Below are 15,709 nucleotides of genomic sequence, written 5' to 3' on the forward strand. Positions count from 1 at the left end.
ATTAAATGCATACATCTGTTTATAGGGATAACCTGTAACTAAACACAACACTGATGTCACCGTTTACTGACACCCTAGAGTACATTTCACATCACTGCAGCAGGATGAAAGAATAAACCTCTGGCAGTCAGGAGAAACAAGATTTTCAGCTGCTGTTAAATTGCTGAATCAGACTTGGAGCAAAGTAATTAAGGACGTAGAGTATCCAAAATAAAAAGGCTTATCCTTTAATGAATGTTCTCAGTTTACTTGACAATAATCTTCCTGCTGGAATTTTGGATTTGCAAGTGAAACTTTTTGCCTTGTGGTGGCGCTAAAAAATATGTTAGTGGGACATAAAACAGGATTTACACTATATCCATCAAAATAAAGTTTGTATTGAGGGCACTGGACAACAGACAGTATTTTACACTAATTCCTGTAATGCCACAATGTGTGGTGAAATACCAGCAACTGTTGAGATATCATCTCTGCTGGAATGAATGAGACAGACCTACCAACCAACCCATTGACCATCATAGCCATTCTCAGGCCATATAGCCACCACAAAAATACTGCTAGACAGGTAAAAGGTCTTTTTGTAACACAAGCTCACCAGACTTCTGTGGATTAAGCAGGTTGTTTGCCAGCAGAACAAGGCCCCAGGCTTCCAGCAGACTCTCTTTGATGTCCAGCCCGAGTCCGGCACCCTGAAGTCGGACTAGCTCCTGCTTCCAAGGACCTGTGGTTCTGTCCAGCCTTAGATCGCTTACATCCAGGGCTTTACTCAGGATCCTGAGCCGAGACGCACACTCAGCCACAGACTCCAGCTGGAGAAGAAGATGGACTTCTTTGTGAAATAATTCACATTATCGCAGATAAATTTTGAATGATGGACATTTACATTGGCACCGTTTTTATTGTTGTTTATTTATTTGTCAAATACGCTGCCTTTTAAAATTGCTTTGTTTTGTATGTATCTTTTCCTTCTTTTAGACTTGTCTGGCATTCTGTGGACAGCAAATGAGGAATTTCATTGTACTGGGAAACATGTTTCCTTGACTGTGCACATGACAATAAACACTTTATTTCAAGCCAACAATTTCATATCTTTTTACTGTGTGACATAAAATCCACCGATTTGCCATATCTTAAAAATATTCTTTTTTCAAAATTACTCTCTGTTAATTGAGAAGAAAGCAATTCTGTTTCCACAATGGAGTAATAGAGGTGTCTTAAGGACATCGAGGTCATGATTTAGAGAGGTCTTATAACTTACTGGGCACTTTTTATTTTTATTTACAGTAACGTGCAGCAATGCGTGCTCAAGGTGTTCCTTGGGGCACCGAGTTGGGAAATCCCCAATGTTATTTTTGATACCAAAGGTAAAAAGAAGGATAAACATTTTCTATTTTTTTTTACCTTTATTTATTCGGGGGGGGGGACACTGAGAGCAATGTAGGGGGAGAAGGTTTCAGAACAAGTAATATTTCACTGGGCCCTTGATATTTTCATGGATTTAGAGATGCGTTTAATTATTCAGTTTTTTCTTTGTTTCTTTCTTATGGAAATATGCTTCCCCTCCACTGTGTACATAATGAATAGATTAATTAAAAAACTAACTAAAACTTTTAGGTTGGAAAACCATATTTGACAAGACAGAAAAGACCATGGGAAAAACAGTAAAAACGAGTAAATATCGGCAGACAGGTGACAGTGAAGTAGAGCTGTCTCCAGACCTTGAATGGCAGAGCTTTTCCGAGGGTTTTCTGAATTCCTTTCAGAGCTGTGGCCACAGAAACTGGGGTGGACAGAACCGTCTGGATGGCTGCTGATACTGCTTGCAGCTCCTGTTGTCCTCTGGAGTACAGCCCAGGCAGAAGTGTCAGTAAGTAGGAAATAAATCAACATTGAACAGACATTGAAAAGAAAATATTGTAATCCAATTAGTAATAAATAAAATACAAATATGGTACATAAGATAGAAAATCATTCGGCAATTTTATAGTTATACTATCTCTGTAACTATAAAGGTTAGAGCAAATGTAAAGAAAAACAAATAATAATTGACTAATTTCAAGGTGTATTATGTAATGTGGAGAAAAATGTTTACTCAAATGTGGCGTCACTGTCTCCCAGCAGCAGCTGGGGCAGTCGGAGGATGAGGTGTTTCTGCACCCACTGCCAGTGCAGAGACAGCACAGAGATGCCCTGAGAGTCAGCCGGCAGTGTGCTGCACACATCCCAGAAACGATCAAGCCACTGCAACAGCTGCAGTATCTAAACACACACAACAAGTAGAGTGCTATGAGTGAGGAGACCATAACAGCCAAGTTTGAATTTCAGCCTCTGGGGAATTGCATTTCCCTCATGTTCTTTCATACTTTTACCCAGATGGCGAGGTTTTGCATTATCTTACCTTCCATTTAATTCTGCTCTGTCTTTTTTATTTATTATTATTATTTATTAAGCTAAAACATACACGTTGTAGAAATGTATAGGATAGTACAGGCAGCAATTGAAGAAGCAGTCGTAGAGATAAAGGTATTATTGGTATTGCTGATTTAGTAGTAGCTATAGCAGCAGCAGTAGTAGTAGACTGGCAACAATAGTAATAGTATTACCGGTAATAGTAAAAGTACAGGTAATAGAATAAATAATAATAGCAGTAGTAGCAGTAGCAGTAATAATACTAGTAGCAATAATATTTTCTTCTCGTTTCTTAACAGGTTGAATTCATGTAGAGAACCACCCTAAAGTATACATTATGCACTTTGAATATTTAGTTTGTTATCCTTTTTATACTGTCTGTTTTTATAAGTCTATCATTTTGTCTATCATTGCCTAAGTCTGCATGTGCAGGGTTTTGTACTTACTGCTGCTTTTTTGTGCTTGTGTGTTGCTCCTAAGCACAAGACAAATTCCCCTGGGCAACCAAGGTTTATCTTATCTTATTGTGTTTTTTCTTGATGTAATGTGTTTTTCTGTTTGCCCTATATGTTGTTTTACACCCTTGTAAAACACTTTGTGACTTTTGCCTGTGAAAAGTTCTTTATTACTAAATTGTACTTACTTACTTAGTGCTACTACTATTATTACTATATATTATAACTATATATTACTAATAGTAGCAGCTAGTAGCAGTAATAATAGTAGTCGCAGTTGTAGTTGTATCCGTAGCCGTAATAGTAGCAGTAGTAGAAGTAGAAGCTGTAGTTTTACACACAGCCCAGGAAAAGATAACTGTTGATATGATAAGGGACACAGGAATAAAGCAAGTGAACTCTGACCTCAAACATGATGTGGTCCGAGATGTAGGGCTGGCCGCTCTGCACAGCCTGCAGGCTGAATGAGTCCCACAGTTCAAAGAAGGCCCGCAGATGCATCAGGACTGGGTGGGGCAGGTGACCAATATCTACAGTTCCTGAGAGGAAAACACATGCTGCACTAACTCAGCCAGAATTCATAATAAGCTGCATGCTGTGTTGCTCAGTACGTATTGGTAGATGTCTTGATTTTGTAACTCAGTTTTAAGGTTTGGTGTTAGGTGTATAGAATTATGCTATTGCATGAGTTATACTGTATACAGAAGCCCTGAAAGTAAAGCAAGATTTTTTTTTGCCAGGATCTATGTCTTATGTTTTTTGTTTTCTTCATCTGTGAAAATGGGCGCTTTTTTCAGGATCATTTTAGTGAGTTGTGTGAAATACTCACAATACTCATTTATGTAACTATACTGTTGAGTCTTTTTTTTGGCTGGAAGTGTTGACCCAAAGCCCCCAACAAAGCGAGTTCCTTGTTGATCCAATACAGAAGTGCCAAAAACTGCAGTTCATCTCATTAACCCCCATGTTAAATAAAACATTCTAGTCTGTATGTTTAGGTCATATCTCCATGACAACATGCAGGGGGGATTTTTTTTTGTACCAGGCTAGTTTTTATTTTTTTAGAGGTTAAAGTTTATAAATAATTAGGGGCGTGGCCTCTTGAGTGACAGCTAGCCTCTGGCCTCACTTCTCCACGGAGGTAAACGTCAGCCAGATGGACGTATCACCCCCCCCCCCCAGGTCACATACATGCCCTTTTTTGGTAAGAGGAAATGAGGCGGAGTCTAAGTTGGACAAGATGGAGACACCCGTAGGCGAGGACGATTGGATCAAGTTGAAAGAACAGACCCCGACGGGTATGCTACCTCCATTTTTATACAGTCTATGGTTGGAATGTAGAAAAATTGGTGCTAATCTGCTGTGGAACAATGCTGCTTAGGTGAGATTTACCCACCTGAAGAAATAAATGAAAACAAACAGTGATTTGGCGGGTCTTTAGAAGCTTTACTCCGGGTTTAACTGCGAACTCAGAATGCAGCGCAAGCCCGCAGTTTATACCCACAGTTGCTCTTGTGCCGGTTACTTGAGTGGGCAAATAAACATATATTTACCCTTAATGCCACATACTGATCAACTAACCTAGGCTGTAGTTGTTCATTAGCTATGAACAATTTGTTTTTCACTCACTAGCATTGTGGGCTAATGGCTAACATTAAAGGTTGAATATGGAGAATGAGCAGAACACCGCCATCCAGTGTCTCAAGATCGTAGTCACAACAAAAAATAATTCCAGTAGTCAGGTTGTCAGGTTCGTTACCGAGTGTCAGCGATCAGCCTGCTCCATGTCAGTGATGAATCAAAGTAGTAACCACTAATTTGGTCTAATCAATTAATTTCACAACAGTATTTCACGTTTCTTTGAGTGCTGTTGAATCCATTAGCTAGCTTTCAACTCAAAATGATTTTTTTTTCTGTAGCCTGATGTGTGTGAGCAGAGCAGCAGCTTCCACAGCAGAGACAGTGAGGCTGAAGGCAGATGGAGAGATGGAGACACTGAGGTTCGCACACAAATAGCTGTCAGGCAGTGGTTTGGTGAGAATGAATATAGAGAAGAGTGTCAGCCTACAGTAGCTGCACCCAAACACAGACAACCCTGGCAACCAGCAATGCCCAACGCTATTGGCTGCTACAATGGAAACAGAACGGGACAGAAAGGCAAACCTGTCAAAAACGTTTTTTAAATATTAATTCAGGCTAAATATATTTTTTTATGGAAAAGCAGTACTAATTATGTACCCTTCAAAACGCCCTGTGTGTATTATCTGAAAAAATATATAGCTTTCAATAAAGATGAGCATTACTTCTCAGGAAATGCCAAGAAAGCATGGGAAGGTTTAAATGTGATGATGGGCAGGGTAACTAAGCAAAAGCGTACCCCCCTGTCACACCCCTCTCCATCTTTTGCACAATTGCACATTTGCACAAATTTCTTTTTCAGTCGTTTTGACAAGAATGATTTCAGTGCTGAATGTGATAGTATGTGTAGGTCCATTTTGGGATATGCCCCTATCACACTCAATGAACATGAGATTGTAGCCAGCCTGTCTAATATTAAGCCCAACTCGGCCCCGGGGCCAGATGGCCTGAGAGGTAGAGTTTTAAAAGAAAATGTTCATGAACTTAAAGGTATTGTGTAGTTATTCCAGTATTTGCTCAATTCTCTAACAATGCCCAAACTATGGAAAATGTCTTATATTGTGCCTCTCCCCAAAAAGCCTGCAGCTACCAAATTAAAAGATTTTAGGCCCATTGCTGTTACTTCTATTTTGGGAAAATGTTTTGAGAGAGTTATAAGCAGACAAATTACAGCGTCGGTTTCTAACAGCTTAGATCATCTCCAGTTTGCTTATAAATGTCAGAGGGGAACTGATATCGCAACTGTCAGTATGTTCCACGCCCTGTCAAAGCACCTTCAAGTCCCCTCCAACCTTGCTTGAGCCCTGTATCGATTTTACTTCTGCTTTTAACAGCATGCAGATTCACACCCTGCTGCAGAGACTTATTGATATAGGAGTAAATGGTGGCCTTATCCACCTTGTTAGGGACTTCCTCTCTGACCGCCCTCAACAGGTTCTGGTTAATAATATTCGGTCCAACATCATTGTGCTTAATACTGGTGCTCCGCAGGGGACTATTTTATCCCCATTACTTTTCTCTATATACACAAACAAATTCCAATTAGATTTGGAAAACTTTCATTTGTTTAAGTTTGCGGATAATATGGCCCTGGTTGCCTTATTGAAGAAGGGGGACATAGTTGGAGAGGAAGTATACAGAGCACATGTGTCAGCTCTCCAGAAGTGGTGCGATGAAAGCTTCTTAGAGATCAATATAACAAAAACACAGGAACTTGTCTTTAATGAAAAGGACCCTGTGCAGACCCTTATAATTAAGGGACAAATTGTAGAGGTAGTTCACAAGTTCAAGTATCTTGGTACATATATTGTTTGCAACCTAAATTTCAGTGAAAACACCGACTATATTTTTAAAACTTGTAACCAACATCTCCACCTACTACGCAAGCTCAACACCTTTAGAGTGAGCAAGCATATTATGGAAACAGTTTATAAGAACCTGATAGAGAGCATTTTAACTTTTAACATGGCAATGTGGTACGGTAATCTAAACAAGCTGCAGAGAATAGTAAACCTAGCATCAAAAATCATAGGGATGAGACAGAAACCAGTAAGTTGTATGTACGAGGAAGTGCTTAGGAAAAAAGCTGTCAAAATAGCAAACGATCCCTCTCATCCACTCAATAGGGAGTTTGAACTTCTTCCCTCTGGTAGATGATACAAGGTACCAAGGGCAAATCATAATATTTTTTTTTAATTCCTTCATCCCGAATGCCATTGGAGCACTGAACACCATGTCCCATTGATGCATTTTTATTGTTGCTGCCACTGCTGTCCTGCTTTTCGCCCTGAGGATGTTTGCGTGTAAGTGTGGCTGTCCTGCTTCTTGCTTTTATAAGACCAAAGACAAATTTCCACATTGTGGACAATAAATGAAATCAAACCAAGATTCTATATATTCAACCTTTAACGGCAAATTAGCGCATTGTGTTTAGTGATGCACTTCAGATTCTTGTGGCCAACGAAACACAGTAGTGAGTATAACACAGACAAACAGTTGGAAAAATGAGCCTGAAACAAGACAATTTCACCTTTTTTCACAGCTGAAAAAATAAACGTAGGAAAATTATCCTGGCAAAAAAAACATTCTTGCTTGCTGTTCAGGGTTTTCCTAGTTATGCATCGATCAGTTTAGAACTATCCAAAGGGTGCAGTACATACCTTTGCTGTAGGCTGTGGCGATTTTCAGGGCACAGTTCTGAGCAGACAGGTTGATAGCACAGGTGCAGATGACAGACCTCTCCTCTCTGTCCATCATCAGAACAACCCTAACAAACACACAGACTTGATTTCTTAGCCTTACACTTGCACATGAGAATACAGGTATGCTGACAGTTACACTGTCACAATGTTTTAAGACTTTGTCCTTGAGAAGTGTATGGGCGATGTGCCTCTGCCAAAATTTTGCACATGGCACGCAGGATAAAGTTGACTGTACCTGTTGGCTACTGCGTTCAGTGCCTCCAGAAACTCTGTGTATCTTTCCTCATCCTCAAAGTTGCACTTGTTAGCTAAAATATCCAGGTACTGCTTGTTCCATCGCATGTCCACCAGAATTCTGTATTCATCTGACAATGTAACAGACAGTGGTTATTGCTCCATAAAGATGGCAGCAGTACGTGGTAAGTCATATGTCTGACAGAAAGGCATACAATGTACTGTACTGATCATCAGCAATGAAATGTAATGACCAATGCTTTATCTTGATGACCGTATTGTTTAGAATTAAAATTTTAGACTTTTAATCTTATAAATAAAACATCTTTATTTGAAGGTTATGCTTTCAACACTCTGGTCAGGAATTGTAAGTGTAGTGTTTTAAACAGTCAATCACAGAGTTTACCTATGCTGTGAGGCTGCAGCAACTCTGCTAGTGACTTGCCCTTGGCAGCAAGCTTGCTTCCAAACACAGCCTTCAGAGCCCTGTTTCCTGCCTCCACCTGGACCAGTGCCGGATCTGGAAGAGTCAAGAGTTTCAGAATCCAAAGAATAGATAGTGCTGGACACTCCAGACTAAAGAGGACTCCCATTTTAATTTCTACAAGGTAGTGTGATTACAACAAACTCTACAATAAGGAATACCTTGTTTTGAAATAATATGAAACCACTGCAGGCTACATAACATATAAAACATTTCCATTCTAAAACAATGCTTCAAAACCAAAATGATCTCTGCCACACAAGTGTTTTATTCCTGTATCAGAAACAACTTCTGTCCATGTTAACACACCTGAAAACACATGTGTGCTGGTGTAAACAGGAAGCAGATTTTCTTACAGACATTACGCTGTGGTTGAAAATCATGGATGTGTATGTTGAAAATACAGAAAATAAAGACAATACTCCGGAGGAAAAACAACAATGATGAAAAGTCAGAGCAGAGATTTATTTGCTTGGACCGAAGATGATGTGGAAGTATAAAGAGGTAACGGTGGTTAAAAATAACCATAATTCATAATCCATATATCGGAGCGGTAGCAGAAGTCTGATCCATCACTGGATGGAGTCATGGCGCAGAGAAAGGAGTACCAACCCAAGAAGATGAAATCACAGTCAGGTCTGTCAGCCTACCTAACTGATCACACTGACTGACATGGATGTGTGTGTCATTGTTTACAAATATCTCTGTTTCTGCTGTCCACACTAAAACACTAAACTAAAATGGACTCAGCAGCATTTGGAAATGTCTCAGTTTTAAGGGCTCAGAAACACCAAGAGTAGCAAAATGTTGGGGTGCTGTGTGTGTTGGTGTGTGCAGAGTGACAAACCAGGGGCATGTTTGTAGCTCTTCCCCAGGTGTGAGAGCCAGCTGCTGCGGAGGATCCAATCTCCATGAGAAGCTCTCTCTGTGAGCAGTCTCACTGCTGTGGGAATCAGCCTCAGAGCGTCTCCTTCCGCCAGATCCACCACTCCTCCAGAGAACATCAGGCCTTCATGGACACTGTTCTGCAACGCCCTCTGCAGGTCACTCAGACTCAGTGGACGATTCCTGTGGACAACACAGTTGGTGTACGTAATTATCTCCTAAAGTATTAAACATACTTTTTCTAACTGGCATTTCAACTGTTCCTTCCCTTTACTTTAACTGAAAGTTAAACTTATCTCAGCGCCTATAAGTCAGCTGACTTTTATCTTTTAATCTCTTTAGTAATTACACTTAAACTGACAATTCAACTCCTTTTACCACTTACAGTTAGAAACACAGTAGACACAGCAAACCCTTTCAGATTGATCCAATTGTCACCTCTGGGAGTCTCCATGGGACTGTGGACTCCTCATTTCCTCTTACCAAAAAGGGGCATTGATGTGACGTTGGGGGGAGGGAGATACGTCCATCTTGCTGACGTATACTGAATTAGCAGCATTAGCACGACTGCCCAGGATACGCTGTTAGCCTAGCTAATGTTAAGATTTAAGATAGTTACGATTTTTTTCCGTCAACGGGAGTACCATGCTTATAGACTGTAAAACACCCGCTCTCATGACCTGAATCCTCCCGGTGCTCCAGATTAGCATCTAGTGTTTGTCGAAGTAGAGGTCGAGATAACGGAGTTAGCATGCTAATGATGCTAATCCTGACAACTAGCCTCTGAGGAGAAGTGAGGGCCAGAGGCTGTCACCCAAGAGGCTGTGCCCCTAATTATTCATAAACTTTAACCTCCAATAAAATAAAAACTAGCCTGTTACAAAATAATTCAATTTTTTGTTAGTAATTCTGTTTCAACTGCCACTTTAGGTACTTTTAGTATTTTAACTTCATGTAAATGTTTATTCCCTTTAAGACAATTTTCTATGGGTAGGTCCTTTCAGGATACATTTAAAGGTAGTTACAGTATCTGTTGTAATTTTCCAATGCAGACTCATGTGATTGCGTTGTGACTCTCCTTACCGTTTGCCCTGCTGGCTGAGGGTGTTCAGGCAAAATAAGAGGACTTGTCCATCTCGGAGCACAGCAGAGAAGCAGGAATCCTCCGTAGAGAGGAGGGCAGAGGGAAAGCAGTCAGGCCAAACTCCAGCACACAGCAGGCCACTGCCCCAGTCCTCTGTGTCCAGGATGGCCAGGTGCTGCTCTATCACCTGTTGGGCTTGCTGGAGAGTAAACAATGCACTAATGTTTATTCATCTTCTACAAAGTGTGACAGTGCTCACTAGATGCCTTCATGCAGGAGGAAAGGTCATTAGGCCCAGACATTAGGATTCATGCACTGACTGGCCATCCATGAATAGTCGCAATAATTTCTAGTTTAGTTTTGTCATGTACCAAAATTTAACCTATTAATAATAACTGAATATTTTTTTAGGAATTTTATGATCAATTTTAATAAAATCAACATAGGCAACATGATTAAAAATATCCTTCTGGTAAAAGCAAGATGGGATGCTTTAAAAGTTATCAGCAGGATCTTAAAGGGGATGTATTATGCTAATTTTTTAAGATTAATACTTTTTTGAGTTTCTAATAGAACAAATTTACATGCTTTGATGTAAAGGGTTAAGTTCCTGTCTCTGTAAGTCCTCCTCTTCTGCTGTTTCGTCAGTGTTGGGTCTTTCAGATCTGCACTCTGCACCATCCTTGCAGCCGTGGAATGACTGTAGCAGTACTTTCTACCTATATATAGTATAGTTGTGACATCACAACCATACAGAAGTCCTGATGACTCGTTTCTGAATATGGGCTGTGTGCATTTCTCTGTGGATTGTTCATTTAAATATTTTTACAGTGTTTATATAGCATCTCATTGTAATCAAATAAAAAAAATGGAAGTCTTAATTTTCACAATATGGGACTATGGGAAATGAATTATATACCGCACATGTGCCAGTAAAGGGAGGAAAGTATAGGGGTAATGTGTTGTCTGTTTTACTGGCCTTTGTTAAGAGCCAGCATTTTGTATGAGCTGGATATACTGTAAGTAACCCATTCTAGGATAGCTTTCACACACACACACACACACACACACACACACACACACACACACACACACACACACACACACACACACACACACACACACACACACACACACACACACACACACACACACACACACACACACACACACACACACACACACACACACACACACACACACACACACACACACACACACACACACACACACACACACACACCTTTTGGCTGGCAGTGGTGCGTTGGCAGAGTGAGTAGGCCTCTCCACAGGCATGCTGCAGGGCGCTGGGTAAATCTACACCTCGCTGCAGCTGGCAGGACAGCAGGGTCGCAGCATGGAGGAGGGAGGCTACTGATGATGCTGGGGAATCTAAAGGATGAGACAGTTTTGGTTTTTATTAACTCTGCACACTGACTATTATATATCTGTGGTGCTTATTCAGACCTTACCCCAAATGGAAGATTTGATGCTTTTATGTATTTCAATCAGCAGATCACACACACAGTCCCCGGTCACCCCTGCAGTGTGAAGCAGGGTCTTCAAGTCCAGTGTGTCCCAGCAGACCCCCTCATGCTCCCCTGGGATGTAAACCTCCACCCCTCTGTTTCTCATGGCTCTGGAGAGTTCCCCATGCACAGGGTCCATGGTCAGGAACAACCTGCACAGCCCCACACATCAGCTGATGGTGGACTTCTTTAATGACTTCAACCAAAAGTGAACAAGTTCTAATATTGCGTACTACCTGAAGTTAGGATGCGGGCTGATTTTGGGCGTCTTCCCGTCTATGACGCCGCGTTCGTTGATAGTGAGAGATCCCCCGGGCTCTAGCAGAGCATTGAGGCGATCCAGGACAGACGCACTAAGCACATAATGCATGATCAGTGCCATTTGTTAATTATTTAGACCTCAAAAGTGTTAAAATGTGAAGCCTGTTTTTTCATCTGCTGAGATTTCTCTTCCTCTACATCTCTTATCACTTCTTATTCTAAAATGCTATCTCAAACTCTTTCGGAACTGTAATTTCTTAACTTTCCAGACATGCATAGGTTTTAGGAGTGTAAGAAAAATCAATACACTTGAGTATCAGGATATTATGTGATACTGTATTGATCCTGAAAAACACAGTATAAATTTTTGATCAACCCTCTGAGACCTGCAGGGGGCGTTAGCGATGTCTGTTGACATTACAGTCTTTAAGAGGCTGTATCAGGCTCCCGTTTAAAACTAGAGTGAAGATATATGAAACAAACATGAAGACCCAAGGAATCCTTTGTTACCAACCATGTTATGGAGTTATTTTACCATCTTTATTCAAGAGTGTGTTTTTTTGGTTTGAGCGCATTATTTACTGATTTCACGCCCAGATTTGTCTTTCCTTCAAACTCTGCCCTTGCACTCAAACAAATAAAATAGTCAAACAAATAGTTTCTTCTTGCTTTCACATTTATTCTGCTTCTGCTCAAACTGTATGCTTGTGCACAAATGTATTGTTGCTCACACGGATTTCCTGCTACCAGCTTCAGCTCTTCTCCTCACACTCACAATGCTTCTGTGTGCTCTCCAGTTGCTTGCTTGTTGATTTTTGCTGCGTGCTTGGATTTATTGTGTGACAACCCTGTCAAAAATCCTCAACCAATAGGATTACAGGTGTAGTGTTGGACAAAGTGTAAGTGTTGGACAAAGTGTAAGTGTTAGACAAATATCGAAACGTGTAAATTAGCCATCATGTCCTGATATTATTTTACTTAAATGTCACCAAAGCATTATATTTACTGTTATGGTAGTCTGTCCATATGGTTTTGTTTTGTTATTGTGCTTTGTTACATTGCTTGAGTATCTTATAACAGCAGCTGTTGTAGATTAGTGGAAAAAGACATCTAACTTTGACAATATAACGTTATAGTTCAGTTACGGTTCTAACAGGTTTTGTTAAAAAATGCCGGATTTCATGGATCATTGTTATTTGGACGCAATGCAAAGACAAACCATGAAGAAGTGTGATCAAGCTACATTGTAAATATGGATAACCCTACATGAGAAATCAAAGCTCTTACTATATTAAAAAGCATTATCCGTTTTATTCTGTATTTTATCCATATAATGATCACACTTTATGTTCTTTCAGCCCACTAACCTTACCTGAAATTTTACTGTAGCCATGGCAACAAGTACAAGCTGCTGTTGCCTTCCAAACAACAATAAGCCATTAAGATAAGATTTGGCACTTTTGAACAAAACAATTACAACTACCAACAGTCATACCCCTCAGTTCCTCACCAATGTGTTGTCACAAGTTATAATATGAAAATTAGAAACTTAAATCCCTGTGGACACAGCACTGTCCTTGTACACACTCACTTCCAGTCTGAGTTTCCAGTCTGAGTTTTTTAGTTTCTGTCTTCTAGTGATTTAAATTTTGACAAGAATGATAAAAAAAACAAACTATAATTAAATATAATTAAAAAAATCAAAAGAGAAGTCTTTTTTGTTTTTACAGTATCCTTTTGTGAAATGACAGCCATTAGCTAATGGACATGTCCTTTTCTTAACCAGGGGGAGTGGCTGCACCAGGTAAAATAGTAACTGCTCGTACAGGACACTCGAAGAAGTAAGCAAACACTACACCTGGAATCCTATTGGTTCGCAGCAAAAATCAACAAGCAGGCAACTTGAGAGCACACAGAAGCAGTGTGAGGATAAGAGCTGAAGCTGGGAGCAGGAAATCTGTGTGAGCAACAACATATCAAAGTGTGAGCAACAGTACATTTGTGCACAAGTATACAGTTTGAGCAGAATCAGAATAAATGTGAATACAAGAAGAAAATATTTGAGCACAAGAAGGAGCTATTTGAGTGCAAGGGCAGAGTTTGAAAGAAATCAGTAAATAATGCGCTCAAACAGAAAGACCAAACTCTTGAATAAAGGTGGTAAAAAAAACTCCATAACAGGCTAGCTTGTCTGAAAGGGGGCTAAATGACACTCCAAAGTCACGCTAAAATGTGGCGAGGGAAAACTGGCATGGCCATTTTCAGACAGGTCCTTTGACCTCTGACATCTGAAAGAAAATGGGTTCTATTGGTAGCCATGAGCCTCCCTTTTACATACACTCACCGGCCACTTTATTAGGTGCACCTGTCCAATTGCTCGTTAACGCACATGTAGACATTGTGAAGAGGATGTGCTTCAAAGCGAGCATCAGAACGGGGAAGAAAGGTAATTGAAGTGACTTTGAACGTGGCATGGTTGTTGGAGTCAAATGGGCTGCTCTGAGGATTTCACAAACTGCTGATCTACTGGGATTTTCACGCAAAAAAAGAAAATATCCAGTGAGCTGCAGTTCTGTGGGCGCAAATGCCTTGTTGATGCCAGCGGAGAATGGCAAGACTGGTTGGAACTGATAGAAAGGCAACAGTAACTCAAATATCCACTGGTTCCAACAGAGGAATGCAGGAGAGCATCTGTGAACACACAACACCACCTACTTTCTAGCAGAGAGGGAACGGCAGCAGAAGACCACACTGACACTTTATTAAGCACCAGGTGCACCTAATAAAGTGGCCGGTGAGTGTTTATTACCACTTTATGTTAATCTCGTGCAGTTTTTGGTTTAAAAAAACAAAACAGCAGCATAAATGTGTTATTTTCTACTATTTTAAAACGGCTGTGGTAATTTATCCATATTCCTACAAATAACATGTTTGAAGTTCGGGAAGTTAATCAGCCTTTTAATTGTTAACCAACAATGAGAACTATCAGTTAAACACTTAAAAACAATCTAATAAACAAAAAGTTCCCAGTGATGTGACCATTATTTACAAATCCCATAGGAGAGCAAAACCTTTTCATAAATAGATCAACAAGCACACAGTTACAGCTGCAACACTGCACTCTTCCTCACCCGCAGAAGTTGACATTGTCCATGAGCAGCCAGTCACCGGCTTGCAAAGCCTGGACCAGCATACCGTCCAACCACTCAAAGCCTCCATTTGTCCAGCCGTCCTCCAACTGAGCCAGACGCTCCTTCAGCAGTGTGAAGTCCATCTGCAGTTTGGACATGTCTGGAAGACAAACATGAACATCTCGCTGCACTGGGAAAACATTCTTAAACATATAAGCCAAACAAAACACTTTTGAAAGTATTTAGCTATGAGACACTGATTGGCCATTACCAGTGAACACTTTGAGCTTGGTGTTGAGTTTCTGCAGGAGGAGGATGATGACCTCCAGCTTGTTCAGTGCCTCTGAGTTAATGGTCCCTCCAGATCTTTGTAGTCCCTCCTCCTTCAGCCAGTGGCAGAACAGACTCCACGTCTGCAGCAAGAACTCTGTGTCCTGGATGCCAACATCCAGCGACATCAGGCCACGTCTTATTACCATGGCAACTATGTAGTCTACACTCTCCAGCACTTGTTGCCATGGCCGCATGATATCAACCTGGAATGAAGAAATGTGCTGAGTGATGCGGTCTGATGTTGCTGGACAACTAAAGAGGCTTGACAAACTAGTTTCTGGTTACCTGCTCGAAGCCTCCCAGCAGCTCTGTGGTGTCCATGGCACTGTTCATGGCCATGACCCTGAGGCGGTGTCCTGTCAGCAGGGCCAACAGCCTCGTCAGGCTGGTCTTTCCACTCGCTGTGGGGCCAACAAGTATGGTCATCCAGCTCATCTCCACACACTTCATCAGGGACTCCAGGGGCCGCAGCGCCTGGTGTGTGATGGACAGTGGGGGGTCCAGGGCCACAGGGGCACCACCACTACGCTGCAGGACAGAGAAGCCCACCTACAGGGGCAATTG

The 15,709-nt window shown here is 41.0% G+C and overlaps 1 protein-coding gene across 1 annotated transcript in view; it reads right to left on the reverse strand.

Annotated features, from left to right (window-relative positions):
• mdn1 (midasin AAA ATPase 1) overlaps positions 1 to 15,709 on the reverse strand; it is a 125,875-nt gene that overhangs the window by 63,595 nt on the left and 46,571 nt on the right. Inside the window, exons 38-52 of the mRNA XM_083934452.1 lie at positions 15,431 to 15,694; positions 15,084 to 15,348; positions 14,813 to 14,972; positions 11,657 to 11,773; positions 11,364 to 11,572; positions 11,135 to 11,283; positions 9,891 to 10,090; positions 8,770 to 8,990; positions 7,845 to 7,958; positions 7,440 to 7,569; positions 7,163 to 7,269; positions 3,270 to 3,403; positions 2,093 to 2,259; positions 1,719 to 1,839; positions 596 to 809 (exon numbers count right to left, since the gene is read on the reverse strand). Of these exons, the coding sequence (XP_083790578.1) occupies positions 596 to 809; positions 1,719 to 1,839; positions 2,093 to 2,259; positions 3,270 to 3,403; positions 7,163 to 7,269; positions 7,440 to 7,569; positions 7,845 to 7,958; positions 8,770 to 8,990; positions 9,891 to 10,090; positions 11,135 to 11,283; positions 11,364 to 11,572; positions 11,657 to 11,773; positions 14,813 to 14,972; positions 15,084 to 15,348; positions 15,431 to 15,694 (2,572 nt within the window). The remainder of the gene's footprint in view (positions 1 to 595; positions 810 to 1,718; positions 1,840 to 2,092; positions 2,260 to 3,269; positions 3,404 to 7,162; positions 7,270 to 7,439; positions 7,570 to 7,844; positions 7,959 to 8,769; positions 8,991 to 9,890; positions 10,091 to 11,134; positions 11,284 to 11,363; positions 11,573 to 11,656; positions 11,774 to 14,812; positions 14,973 to 15,083; positions 15,349 to 15,430; positions 15,695 to 15,709) is intronic.

This window comes from Echiichthys vipera (assembly GCF_963691815.1).
Source record: "Echiichthys vipera genome assembly, chromosome: 19".
In the NCBI taxonomy this organism is placed as follows: Eukaryota; Metazoa; Chordata; class Actinopteri; order Perciformes; family Trachinidae; genus Echiichthys; species Echiichthys vipera.